Genomic DNA, 14,693 nt, shown 5'->3' on the forward strand with positions numbered 1-14,693 from the left:
TGTCAAGTATTTAAGGACTTGGACACTGACATACACGCTTGGTCTATCTGACTCATCTAGCAAACGTGTAGATAACGAGTAATCGATATTGTTACATCATTCTAATGGAGCGCCAACTTTAAAACCGCCGCGCTGTAGCACTAATGATAATACATCACCAATAATATGACGAGTTTTGATCCTATTTGTCAAGTATTTAAGGACTTGGACACTGACATACACGCGTTGTCTATCTGACACATTTAGCAAATGTGTAGAGAACGTAAAATCGATAATACTTGTTATTTTTGCGGAATGCCAACTTTATAATTTCTGTACCAGTAGTCCTACGTTACCAACAACGACGGACTTAACTTGACTTTGTAGGCCATCATTCATTATCAACTTCGTGTTTAGGATGTTCCATTGACGGAAACTCGCGGTTTATATGACAAGTGTTACAATTGCCTGGAGAACATAACCAGTGTGTAATGTTACCAACAACGACGGACTTAACTTGACTTTGTAGGCCATCATTCATTATCAACTTCGTGTTTAGGATGTTCCATTGACGGAAACTCGCGGTTTATATGACAAGTGTTACAATTGCCTGGAGAACATAACCAGTGTGTAATGTTACCAACAACGACGGACTTAACTTGACTTTGTAGGCCATCATTCATTATCAACTTCGTGTTTAGGATGTTCCATTGACGGAAACTCGCGGTTTATATGACAAGTGTTACAATTGCCTGGAGAACATAACCAGTGTGTAATGTTACCAACAACGACGGACTTAACTTGACTTTGTAGGCCATCATTCATTATCAACTTCGTGTTTAGGATGGTCCATTGACGGAAACTCGCGGTTTATATGACAAGTGTTACAATTGCCTGGAGAACATAACCAGTGTGTAATGTTACCAACAACGACGGACTTAACTTGACTTTGTAGGCCATCATTCATTATCAACTTCGTGTTTAGGATGTTCCATTGACGGAAACTCGCGGTTTATATGACAAGTGTTACAATTGCCTGGAGAACATAACCAGTGTGTAATGTTACCATTTGCATGGAAACCCCTGTTGGTTCGAGTAACACTAGTGTATCGTTGCAGATTTGTTACGTTTTTGAAATGCCTATAACTGTTTTTATGTTTATATACAAGTAATTTGTAACTTAAGATGAGGATAAGACCTCCATATTCAATTTACAAACAACCATTTATATTAAAAAGAACTTGCATAAAACGCATAATCAAAACCGGTGTTCACAACTTCCGTTCCGATAGTCCCAAATAAATGTTGCACAACATTCTCAGTATGATCTGGCAGGTGTTACACATAGGTCAATAAACACAAAGTTCGATATCCGTATATAATATAAGGATTAATTGTTTAAACTAAAGTTCCTTGCAGTCGCTCGCTGGCACAGTGATTGTTCGTGTTCAGAGAATGTGTTGCGTAATCGATTAAACAACTCGTTCCTCGAACGAATTAGTACATTTCTGGCTTTGCAGCGTGTTCTAACACTCTTATAAGAATTAAGTAATTATTATTAGAATCATGCTTGTGGGGTTTGTGTTTCAAGTAATTATAGCTACATTTACTTAAGGTTTACGAGTACAATCACGAATTTGTTTATCTTATTCGACGTGATGATGTTTTGTTACACACACAATAGTAGCACACACACGCATGTACGTATTGTTTACCCATATTAATTAGGTAATTCGCGACGAAAAATAAACAATTTATTTCAGATAATTGTTCAACGAATATACAATACTTTATTTTTATTTGAGAACAAGTCTTAATTATACAATGATCTGGATGACGTGTATAATGGAGATGGGCATTTTATACTCTCATGATTTTGTACGGTCGACTGATCCTTGGAAACGGTAATTAATAGCTTGTGTACAAACGAAGTTGAGGAACTTACAGTTTAGTCCAGTTGTGTTTTGATTATGTTTTGTGCTACCTGAAACAATATGGAGATTTACGAGTTTTAGATATGTTTCCTCAAATATTATACGCAGGTTTTTTGGCTGAGCGTTGACGAAGGCTGTCACTCGAGGGACTGAAAATATCTCATTTCTGTCTGTCTGTTCGCACAGACCAACCCATAGACTTGATTTATTGCATGAAACCTTCCTGTTTGTATAAGCAACAGTATGTTCGATGATGGTGTTTGTCACTCTCTGACATTTGGCTGAGCGTTGACGAAGGCTGTCTGTCACTCGAGGGACTGAAAATATCTCATTTCTGTCTGTCTGTTCGCAGGATATCTCAAGAACGGACCAACCCATAGACTTGATTTATTGCATGAAACCTTCCTGTTTGTATAAGCAACAGTATGTTCGATGATGGTGTTTGTCACTCTCTGACATTTGGCTGAGCGTTACCGAACATTTTTTCCATTGGTCCTATGGGGAACCTTGATGAGAACGAAAATGTCGCAGAATAAAATAATTTGTAAACAAGGTGATTGCAATAACATGATATTTAACATGTGACATTATTCATTCACATATTAAAAATAAGAAATGATAGAGTAGAAACCGACGTTTGAAAAAAAAGTTACTAACAATTTTTGATTTCAACACACTCTTGCGCCGTAGTACCCTCCCTAGGTCACCGGAACTTGTATTTTTTTTAACACTGCTGTAAACTGACCCAAACATTTGTATGTGTAATGTAAGATTTTATCTTTAGACTTATAAAAGACTATTACAAAAATATTCGCTCACGCTCAGCCAAATCCACGAAGTGTTTGAAGGTTATTTTTGACGATGGAAGGATTGTGAAGGAAACAGGATTTTTCAGGACATTTGCCATCGTTCAGTGAAACAAGAAATCAGTAACACTACGTTTCGAGATCTGCAATCTGATCTCTTCTTCAGGTAAAGAACTAACCTAATACATAATTACAAACTAGGTTAAAATAAACAAATCTTACCAAAGCGTTGTGGCACGCCTAAGTCAGGAATCACAACCTACATGTTAGTGAAGTTGACTAACAACATGTAGGTTGTGATTCCTGACTTAGGCGTGCCACAACGCTTTGGTAAGATTGGTTTATTTTAACCTAGTTTGTAATTATGTATTAGGTTAGTTCTTTACCTGAAGAATAGATCAGATTGCAGATCTCGAAACGTAGTGTTACTGATTTCTTGTTTCACTGAACGATGGCAAATGTCCGGAAAAATCCTGTTTCCTCCACGAAGTGGCATGCACCGTCATGGAACTTGACGTTGCCTATATACAAACAAAGCTTCATGTAATGTTTCAAGTCTATAAATCAGTTCGTTTTCAAAATATGAAGAGACAGACATAAGTTAAACTTTTTGAGCCCCTCGAGTGACAGGTTTTACTAACGCTCATCCAATAAAGAGTGATTTTTAATCTATACAAAACTTCATAATTATTCAATGATGGTGAATTTACTTGTTTGCATTTATGTTTTGCGAATAAAGATGTGTGTTTGAATTTTTTTACAATAAAGTAGTAAATAACTCACTGGAGCTCACTTTATTTACGTCACAATATGAATATATTATACAGCTGATCACGTTGTACCAGATTAAAAGAGTCTGTGCGATTCCACATCACAATTAACGACTAATTGTAACAGTAAAACGGTTATCTCGCCTTTTCCTCCACATGAAATATAGAGGATAGTGGATTTTGTCCCCCTCTCCCCATTACAAATACTAGATATACACCATTATAATTAGTAAGAGGAAACGTTAATTGTAAGATATGTTGAGGTTGAAAGTAAAGCCTCCCTCATTTTAACTTCTCGCTTTCTAATATTTTGCTCTGTTTTTTAGTTATATAAACGTTTTACTTTCTCCACATAACTTCCTCTCTCAGTTATTCGCTAACAACCATATGTTCGGTATATAAATATCGCCCTCCCCAAGGTCCTTTACACCAGTAAAAGTGTATCTATCCATCACGGTGACGCAATGGCGTCAGGATGTAAAAAATAAATAATAGGATCTAGACGGCTTAGCATCACTAAATACTCGGTTCGCACCCAATAAAACAAACCGAGACACCGCTGAGCACGCAGTTACCGCAATTAATTACAACTCCCTCTGAAATGCGTTGGGAAAGGAACAGATCAAAAACCTTGGTCGTTTTTAAACCTCTAAATTCGTGGATGTAACTTATAATGCGCGGGGGACACTTCGCCGCATTTCACGTATTTCATTCTCGCCGCTATTCGCGGACCAAGCTACCTGTCCCATATGTATTCTATTTCTAGATCCATGTTCGCAATTTCTCCGGACCAAAACGTTCCTTGGGGGCAAGCCGGATCGCGTCGTAATGAAGTTATTTTTCTATGTAATCGTTCTTTCTCGAGAGGTCCTCCCCAACTGTTCTTGCGTGGTCAGAGGAAGAACTTCAGCTCGTTGCTCAAACATGATTGGCAACGGTTAGAATAAATTGAAGCGTCAGCTTCAGTTTGTTTCCAACTCGTCTTTCTCGGCGTTGTTCAACAATATCTTTTAGTAGCTTTAGTTTTATGGGGTTATCATATCATAAACAAAATTTGTGTGTAAAACATTTCTTGTGTAGCTGTCTTTGCTTCAACTTATGGTATATGTCTTTTCGCTTGTCTTCTTGCTGTCACTTTCTCTTTTATCGGTTTGTCTATTTCACAATCTATTTCTTTTCGACTTTCTATATCGTAAATAGGTTATTAATCTTCTTTTTATTGATTGAAAACTTCATACATTTGAATATACATAACTGTGTTATATACAGTATACTGTATATATATATATATATATATATATATATATATATATATATATATATATATATATATATATAGTTCAGTTAAAGAGTTGAGAAACTTCGTTATAGCGATACCGGTACCGTGGCGAAGAAACTCGAGCAGACATCGATCACGACGGGAAACTTGTCGGACAAGTGGTACAGGCGACATTACCTCGAACTTGATTCTGTCGCATTAGCGGGAGACCAGTCTGCTCAGCTGATCGATCTTGTCGGAAGAACGCCACCTGCTCTAGGCCACCTAACTAACCGGTAACGGGGTCTTTAAACCCGTTTTTATATTTACGACTTCATTACAGGAATCCCGTTCCCGTTCCGCCGCGCAGTTTTCCCTCCTCATATTTTATGCGAGCCTTGCTAGGTCATTTGTACCGCACATCTTGTACCGCACCCTCTACTCTTACCGTAAATCATCCGCGTTGACACCAGAAAGTGGCATGAGGTGGACAGGGGAATCTATCCTGCGTAGATCTTCCCTCGATGTGGGTGGAGAAAGTCGTTATTATTAATGACCAACTTTTTAACGCATATCAATGAAGGATGAGTGAGGTGTATGATTGTTACTTGTCGACATCCATCCCCAATGCCAGATGTAACCAATACTGGAGTGTCTGTTATCCAAACTCCACATAAAACTGTACTACTGTACGATTGTGCTCTTTATCAATTATTATATTCGTTAAGAAATCAGAAATGGTAAGTCTATACCACGTTACTCGCACTCCTTCATCCATATACATACTGAGGTACCTCGGTGTCTGGTAAACACCCCTGAGCCAGCTGTGGAGGATGAGCTTGAGTAATGTTTGATGTTCTCCAGGTAGTAACACGAATGTTGTCGGTGGCCGAGGCTTCGGCATCGGTAAGCCGGCGGAGGTCGATACAAGCGGCCCAGGTAAGCTCGGCGGTGTGGAGTGATCTAACTCTTTCTGTTGTGCTCTCACAGCTTGTAATGTAACTTATTTGAAAATAACCAACAATAACTGATTACGCTTTTCGCCAGAGTTTCTACTGACGGGCTCAACTGGCGTTTTGTGCCTTGTTGTCAATCTTCTACTCGGAGTAGTTTTGGCGTTGGAACCTATGTAACTACTGTTTGGGAACAGTGCAGGAGGATTTGTTGAACATTCTTATCTGTAGATTGAGTTACATACTATCGTAATTGCTTTCACAAGGCGATAACGGATACATGAAACTAATACATGAACAATCGCTCAAAGATAGGCTACTAGATATATGTAAAGGTTTTTCATGTGGATGCTTTCGTTGGACTTTGTCACTTTGTTCACCGAATCTATACAACATGAACACGATATAGTAGTTAGGAGTACAACATAACTAAACAATGGTGCGCGATTAAGTGGGATACTCATAAGTTTCTGTGGAAGTTTTTAAGGAATTTCACAGGTTGCACAACATGTTTTAAGTTAAATTTCTAGTACACTTCGTATATAAAATAATGCTACAGAAACTTTAATGTGTCTTATTCAGAAACTATATGGTTTTCAGTTTAGTTGTACTTCTCGTTTTCTCTTAACAAACTCAAAATGAACAACTTAACATGTGCTTTTTTGCCATCAACGCCTCATGGCCAATCATCCAGGCAGTGTGTGGAGTTCCTAAAGTGATGTAGTGCACAATTATTTGTTTACTCTTAAATGAACCTATCAAAACGTTAGTAAGCCATTGTGGTACTTTTCAGGAGCCCCTTTACATGCTCCGCCACGGAACTCCACATACTTGTACTGTACCCATACCTGTCTGTACCAGTGTTGGATGTCTTTTTCATGTTTGGGTGTTGTTTTTTTTTTCTGAAAGGCTGTTATAATTTCTGATCTTTCACACTGAAGTAATAGCGTGCTCAAGAATCTCTTCACTTACTCGATTATAGTTTATGGATCGTAATTTAATTTTATGACGATATTTCTTGCGCAACGGAGAGACAGGCTCCCTTCTCTTTCATTAGATGTGATATGCCCTCTTTTATATCGTTCTAATGTTGTAGTTTTTATGCTTGTTAGTTTGTTTCACAAAAAGCTCGATTTGAAATCAGTAAAAATTGTATCTAGGCCACTATTAAGACTTCTAGTAAATGTATCTTGAACATGCTATTGCTAAAAGTGTTATATTGTTTTCTTAACTATTTCTATTCCCTATGAACAGTTTTTTTTAGTTCCTTTTATACGTTGCCGAAACTGTAATAAAACATAAATATTTAGAGATCAAATAAAACGCGTTGTCAATAACATTCAAATGCAGCGTTCCGTAAAATGCGCCGTAATTGTTAACTTTAAATGTACAAAAAGTAAGGGCATAAAAATAAACATTCATTGTCAATCATCCCTTATTATTATTTTTGGTACACCAGTACTGTGCTAGGTCATAACTATTTTAGATGGCTCAGTAAAGCTGATTAAAATTTTCGTCATCACTTTCACCAATTGTTGGAATGATGGCTATAAAACTCGTTCTGCAAGTCAGGACCGTTACTGTATTAGGAGAATTGGGCCTCTGAAACCGGGAGGAGTTTGTATTTCGTTAGGGACCTACAATAGGTGATGTCAATGGGGAAGATACGGGTAAATTATTTTTAGTTGCCCAAGGTACTCTGATCTCTAGATACGGCACTGGGTCTTAACGAATTGAATCATTAAGATTAATCACTTCGTGTGTGTTAGGATTACCAGTTGCGAGAAACAGAGAACGTTCCGTGGAGTCCTGCATGTCACTCATCATGCCGTCAAGTGGGTATAGTAATGTCACCGTGGTGACTTTCCAAACTTACTATTGGTTTCTCCTTGACTTTTTGTTTTTACAGCTGTGACTTATTTTACGCCCATTCTTCTCTTGAAGGCGTGTGGAAACTAAATAAATTTCTTATCAGACGTAAATTAAAATTGAGTACTTCTAGAAAAACAATATACAAACTTGTTAGCTAAAATATAGCGAATCATCTCGACAAATTATTAAACATGTATTTACCTACATATAGTACCTCGCAAAATGGAAACTTCACTATGCTAACAATTAATTGTGAATTGTGATGATTGTGTTACCAGCCATCGAGACACGGCAATGGTCCACAGCTACTGACATATTCAAATATAATCTCGATACTGAAACATCATTACTATTTTGCTTGGCAGGTGCCAAATGTATATTGTAAGGATGGCACATCTCAATACACTCTAACTTAGGTCATCCAACAAGTAGCTGGATTAAGAGTCGGCTTTAGTCGTAGACTAGTGAGAGTTGTCTCGTTACAAAAATAAATACTTATCCAAGTGTTTTTTTATACATTATTCGGGTATTTTATTTGTTATTCAGGAAAAATCTCAAACATATTAAATATGTTTGATTAAATATGTACAAATTTTGTACTTCATCGCTGAATATGTACAATTTACAAATATTATAAAGCGTTGGGACGCGTGTTAATTATATATTCAAACAGAGGCATCTACCATAACACTAGGGGCGTAAACGTGCATGGTGTTTAACATTGTTCCTCAGGGAGATAACTTCAAGGTAGTTTCTCCATAACCAGCTCGGCTCTTACAGGACTATAATTGAATTATAGTTATTGATTTCGGGTATTTTTGCCAGTGATTTATCAACTCTGTTTATCTTCCTCAGGGAGGAATTACGATGTGTTTTGTAAGTGTGAACCAATTACAAGACCCCTATGGTGTCTGTCTGTCAGTGATTGTCAGTTCCCAGCTTATTGACTCATACGGGTAATCTTTGCGATAGGCGGCACACGATTCATCGTTGTATAAGTGTGTGTGTGTGTGTGTGTGTGTGTATAGTCTAATAAGTTATTTTACACGTGTAGTAGTACGTAATGTGCCATTGTATAACTCTTTATGTAAGTGCAATTATTGACAGTTAGTTACACGAGGAAACCCTGTATATCGCTGAATACACTGAAATCATACAAATTTAATGTCCTCACTGGTATTTGTCTCTTTAAATATGTAATATATATACGAAGTACTACCACAAATCGCTGAGCATTGTCCCCAGTCATTGCTGAAACGTTGGGATGGATCTCTAGTTTCGTATGACCCCACATGCTATTCATTTTTTTTTTAATGGCTGTATTTGTTACGGTTTGATCAAATTAAATTCTTTGCCGCATCTGATGTATTATCGAAACTATTAAAACATGGTAGCGCAGCCGCAAGAAATGGGGCCGGGAACTGCAAGCCGGCGGAAACAGTGATGCATTGTTGTCGGACGGACGGGAAGGAGAAATTAAAGACCGGAAATTAATCAGTGCACGGAAGGAGACAAGCGCTATCCAACGCAACGACTGTATAAGGAATGAATTTACTATCTCGCATGTTCGCTAGTAGGGATTTGTTAAAATGATCTATCTAAAATTATATATATATATTTCCATCCAAAAGCCTTCTTTTGCAGACAAAACTGTTACTATTTTTCGATAACTAATAAAACTAAGATGAAAATTTCTATATAGTGGTAAAGTATTATAATTTCAGTAAGATTTGTGTGCTGCATTGAGAACCACTCCCAGCACTCATAGGCTGAACAGAAAGTAGAGGAGGCTTTCTCCTAGATGAGAGACACCTATCGGCATGTGTGAACCGATTTTAAACTGAAACTTGAGACCTTACGGCAAGAATAGGCTTTCCCGTTGATGAGAGACACGTATCGGCATCTGGGAACAGATTTTAAACTGAAACTTGAGACGGCAGCAAAAATAGGCTTTCTTCTAGATGAGAGACACCTATCGGCATCTGGGAACAGATTTTAAACTGAAACTCGAGACGGCAGCAAAAATAGGCTTTCTCCTAGATGAGAGACACCTATCGGCGGCATCTGGGAACGGATTTTAAACTGAAACTCGAGACGGCAGCAAAAATAGGCTTTCTCCTAGATGAGAGACACCTATCGGCATCTGGGAACGGATTTTAAACTGAAACTCGAGACGGCAGCAAAAATAGGCTTTCTTCTAGATGAGAGACACCTATCGGCATCTGGGAACAGATTTTAAACTGAAACTCGAGACGGCAGCAAAAATAGGCTTTCTCCTAGATGAGAGACACCTATCGGCATCTGGGAACGGATTTTAAACTGAAACTCGAGACGGCAGCAAAAATAGGCTTTCTCCTAGATGAGAGACACCTATCGGCATCTGGGAACAGATTTTAAACTGAAACTCGAGACGGCAGCAAAAATAGGCTTTCTCCTAGATGAGAGACACCTATCGGCATCTGATTTTAAACTGAAATCGAGACGGCAGCAAAAATAGGCTTTCTCCTAGATGAGAGACACCTATCGGCATCTGGGAACGGATTTTAAACTGAAACTCGAGACGGCAGCAAAAATAGGCTTTCTCCTAGATGAGAGACACCTATCAGCATCTGGGAACAAATTTCAAAGTGAAACTCGAGACATGGCATTCTGAAACCTCACACTCAAACTATTAAAGCGTATAAATTCAACATTAAATGCAGTTCACGTTTTAAAATACAGCTGTACTCGTGAAATTCTTCTGGATTCGTGGTGGCTGAAATGATATGGCGTAGCTTTTCGGGAGTTAAGGTTCCTAAAACATCAACTTGGTACTATGAGGTACAATTTCTAACCAGAACAATATAAAAGTTTTAATTAAAAATATATAATTTAAACGGAATCTAATTTAAGGCCTCGAAATGTTGGCTTATTATTCGTGAAAGAGTTGTTAATTATAGCGTGACACTGTTATCATTTTACCGTTACTATTTTAAAGTAAATCGATTTTATGATATTATATTGTGCATTGTTGTATAGATCCTAATGTGTAACTATTATCTCATCTTATTATTTGACGTTACATGACATTTCCTGCAACATGTAAAAAAGCTGTAAGAAATCAGTAATTAATAAAGAATGAGTAGTAATGATTAATTATATCAGCCTAGATAATAAATACTCTGAGCGAGTATTCAAATTATCCCTGTGTCCATAAGCTGTAGATACACTGGGCTGTTACGTGCCAATGACTCATAGGCTTTGCTTAAATTAAACAAGATTTCAAAGCATGTTAAAACTTAATGAGTGTGAGTGGTCTATGTCTGAAACTAATTAGATAAATTACAAACACATTTTCTACAGCACGTTTTAAGTATTTTAACGTTTTTTTCTTCATTCTGGCAGATTTTTAATCTAATAGTAACAACAAAAAAGTAGGTCGTAAGAAATTCACGATTAATGCTTCAAAAACAATTACCAACCATGCGTTCCATGATTCTTGTTTTGAATTTTACAAGAAGTATTAAAATTCTCCATTACTTATCTTGTTTTTAAAGTTAAAATGTTCAATCTCTTTGGGAAACCACCCGGTCTATCAAAGTATCATCACGTGTTATTTGTCATATTACTCGAATTTTCTCGTGATTAGCTCATATAGTGTATAATCTGTCTTATTTATAATTTGTTTATTCTGCATTTTTCTCGTTGCTATCATGGTTACCACAAATATGGCCAATGTAACGAATAAAGAGTTTATGTGTTGCTTACTTAAAAATGTATGTGCACATTATATTTATTATTGTAGTATTAACAAGTTCTGAAATATGTTAAACATTTTACGTCTCTACTTACTCAGTGATGGAAGTGTTTTGTGAAAGTCCAAACACATTGTTATTAGACGAAAGGCTTAAGGTCTAGTTGGCTCTGAACATGGCCCCATTCAAATAATGTATTAGTTTGATTAGATGTGGTGAGAAAAATTGTGTAAATTTCTTCTTGGTCTGTCTATAAGATGCCTCCTAGCATTGAATACTTTAAATCAGAAGATTATAAGTAGCCTATATAACATTTTATATTAATTAACTATTTATTTCTATGTTATATTATTAATGGTTGTTACATTAAAGTCAATTAAAGATTGAAATGCGTTGCAATACTTTTGAACCTTGTACTTTAATTTAATTTTAAATAATTCAATACAATTTGATATAATAACCCATATCCTACAAACCAAACTATAATTTCGCCCCTTTCTTTATTGAAGTTTCTAACTTGAGTCACAACTGTTGGTTGTGTGTTTCGAACCAGATGGTGATTATGGGGTCAGCTTTAAAAGTGTCGTGTCAATCGGAATGCCCTAATTCAGATTGCACGTGAACATGTTTTATTGCAGCTTTATTGATGATTTCTGTTGTGATCGATGGTTAACAAACGAAGATCTCTGATAGTTGACAAGTCGCCTCGTGGTTCAGATTGCACGTGAACATGTTTTATTGCAGCTTTATTGATGATTTCTGTTGTGATCGATGGTTAACAAACGAAGATCTCTGACAGTTGACAAGTCGTCTCGTGGTTCAGATTGCACGTGAACATGTTTTATTGCAGCTTTATTGATGATTTCTGTTGTGATCGATGGTTAACAAACGAAGATCTCTGACAGTTGACAAGTCGTCTCGTGGTTCAGATTGCACGTGAACATGTTTTATTGCAGCTTTATTGATGATTTCTGTTGTGATCGATGGTTAACAAACGAAGATCTCTGACAGTTAACAAGTCGTCTCGTGGTTCAGATTGCACGTGAACATGTTTTATTGCAGCTTTATTGATGATTTCTGTTGTGATCGATAGTTAACAAACGAAGATCTCTGACAGTTAACAAATCGTCTCGTGGTTCAGATTGCACGTGAACATGTTTTATTGCAGCTTTATTGATGATTTTTGTTTGTGATCGATAGTTAACAAACGAAGATCTCTGACAGTTCATAAGTCGTCTCGTGGTTCAGATTGCACGTGAACATGTTTTATTGCAGCTTTATTGATGATTTTTGTTTGTGATCGATAGTTAACAAACGAAGATCTCTGACAGTTAATAAGTCGTCTCGTGGTTCAGATTGCACGTGAACATATTTTATTGCAGCTTTATTGATGATTTCTGTTGTGATCGATGGTTAACAAACGAAGATCTCTGACAGTTGACAAGTCGTCTCGGCTTTTCCCAGTGGGTATGTCTAATATTGTCTCTCACTCCCTCTAGTCCCAAGGGTATGCTATATCGATACACCGCCATCCCCCTCTGACTATCAGCTCCAGGTCGATAGGGGTGCGCACGCATCTTATTTCGGGTTAGGCTAGGTCGGGCTGAGCAGCGCCGCTCCCGAATTTGAACCCCCACATACCAGACTAGACCTTCAATTCCTTCGTGCTTCTGACACGGATGTGAAAAGTTAATATCGATGTTATTGAACATTCCTATTGTGATCATTAAGTACGCATTGTGTCTTTGTGTTCGTCAAGAACCAAATAAGTTAACAGTTAGTGAAAAAGTGGTTAAAAATTCAATAAAAAACCACTACAGTCCTTAATTTCGGAGAATGGAGAATTCTGTAAAGGTGCCACCATTTCTCTTTGCTATTTGGATTATTTAATGTGTTTAGTTCGTGGCCGGATACAGCAAGAAAAAGGTTACGGTCAATTAAAATGATAATACAAAGCATAATTGGTCACAAGAATCAAGACGTAGATTTGTGAAATAAATAACTAATACTGCTGTACAACACGTATAGTTGTGGTGATCATCTTGATTCAAGTGCTAGAGTGTACACAATCATTATAAATATTATTGAGTATTATATGTGTTGTCTTAATGAAGGTCATCTTAATTCTCCCTTCAAACTAATACCGCGTACCACTTGCAGCTCTGTTGTCTTGTTAAGTGTATTTTAGCAGGATGTATAAACTATTGTAAATAACTTTGTTTCGTGTTTTGTTTGGTCCTAAGAAACAAATAGAGAATAGATGCTTGGGTATATAATTTATTGGGCACTCTGCATAACACTTAATCGAGTCCAATTTCTACTATTTACGTACGCATATTACAAATCCATTAATTTAAAAGCGAACAAGATTGTTCAGAATATTTAAATAGCCATATATCCTAATTAAAATGACGCAGCATTGCCGATTCTTGCGAGGATACTAAATTGGCTGTCAGCCAAGGCGGGGCGGGAGATAAATCGAAGTTTGGCACAGGAGAGTGTTTAGCATTTTACAGGTCGGTATCCCTGATTGGTATTCTCGTAGAGTGCATCCGGTTCCTGTCGCGACAAACAAGGCTCCTGTAATTGTTGTGGTCGGCGACAGGCGGGATTCAAACAGGTAATCAAATACCTGTTTTTAAAGACGTGGATAAATGTGGGATTTCAACCACTCGCTGTAGCTCAATTCGTAGCTCGTACTGGACATAAAGTTTGCAAACTGTTAATGTGCATTTATTTCCCTGTTGCGATAATTATCTGAAAGGAAAAAATAATTGAAACTGACTTGGAGCCGATAAATTGCATATAAATGTGTTTTAATTTTTGAAGTCGGTTTTCAATTTGTTAAGAACGAACTAAAAAATTGAACACAAGAAGTGTACTTATAGATGAAATGGCCTTGACGCCGAAAGCGGATCACCGAGGTATGTCCGAGGAGAGATGGCGGAGAAAGCAGTCAGCGCACTCTTGTCCGCTGACGGCAGAATCACCATGTTTCGAGAGGCCGCAGTGACGGGTACCGGTAGTTAGCCTACTGGAGGAAACACCTGTCGCCTTCTCCGGCTCTCACCGCACTTCTATTGTATTTAGTAATTGTTCACCCGTCATCGTTATTTGCCGAAACGTTGTATTGCGGCCTGCGGCAAGATAATGAAGACAATGAGTCATGTCCGAACACGGTACCTTAGATTTGCTGTTTAAGCGAAGTCAGAACCACGCCGACATAGAGCCGCTTAGTAGATGTTTTGAAGTAATGTGTTCACACAATCGGACTCTGGGAATAGATGTGTTACTGAATTACGATTGTTAATGTTCAAACAATGCGCTGCTGCTGTTAGGTAAACTGAAGGCGGCTTTCATACGACAATGTCATGGGAGATATTGTAT

The 14,693-nt window shown here is 37.5% G+C and overlaps 1 protein-coding gene across 7 annotated transcripts in view; it reads left to right on the forward strand.

Moving 5' to 3' along the window:
• LOC124354513 (protein singed) overlaps positions 1-14,693 on the forward strand; it is a 79,094-nt gene that overhangs the window by 52,931 nt on the left and 11,470 nt on the right. For 5 of the 7 annotated variants that reach the window (XM_046805031.1, XM_046805030.1, XM_046805033.1 and 2 more), the window contains one exon: positions 5,612-5,686. The exons of the other annotated variants lie outside the window; for them this stretch is intronic. In XM_046805031.1, the coding sequence (XP_046660987.1) occupies positions 5,612-5,686 (75 nt within the window). The remainder of the gene's footprint in view (positions 1-5,611; positions 5,687-14,693) is intronic. 7 annotated transcript variants of the gene reach the window in all.

The sequence above is a fragment of the Homalodisca vitripennis genome, chromosome 2 (genome assembly GCF_021130785.1).
Source record: "Homalodisca vitripennis isolate AUS2020 chromosome 2, UT_GWSS_2.1, whole genome shotgun sequence".
Classification (NCBI taxonomy): domain Eukaryota; kingdom Metazoa; phylum Arthropoda; class Insecta; order Hemiptera; family Cicadellidae; genus Homalodisca; species Homalodisca vitripennis.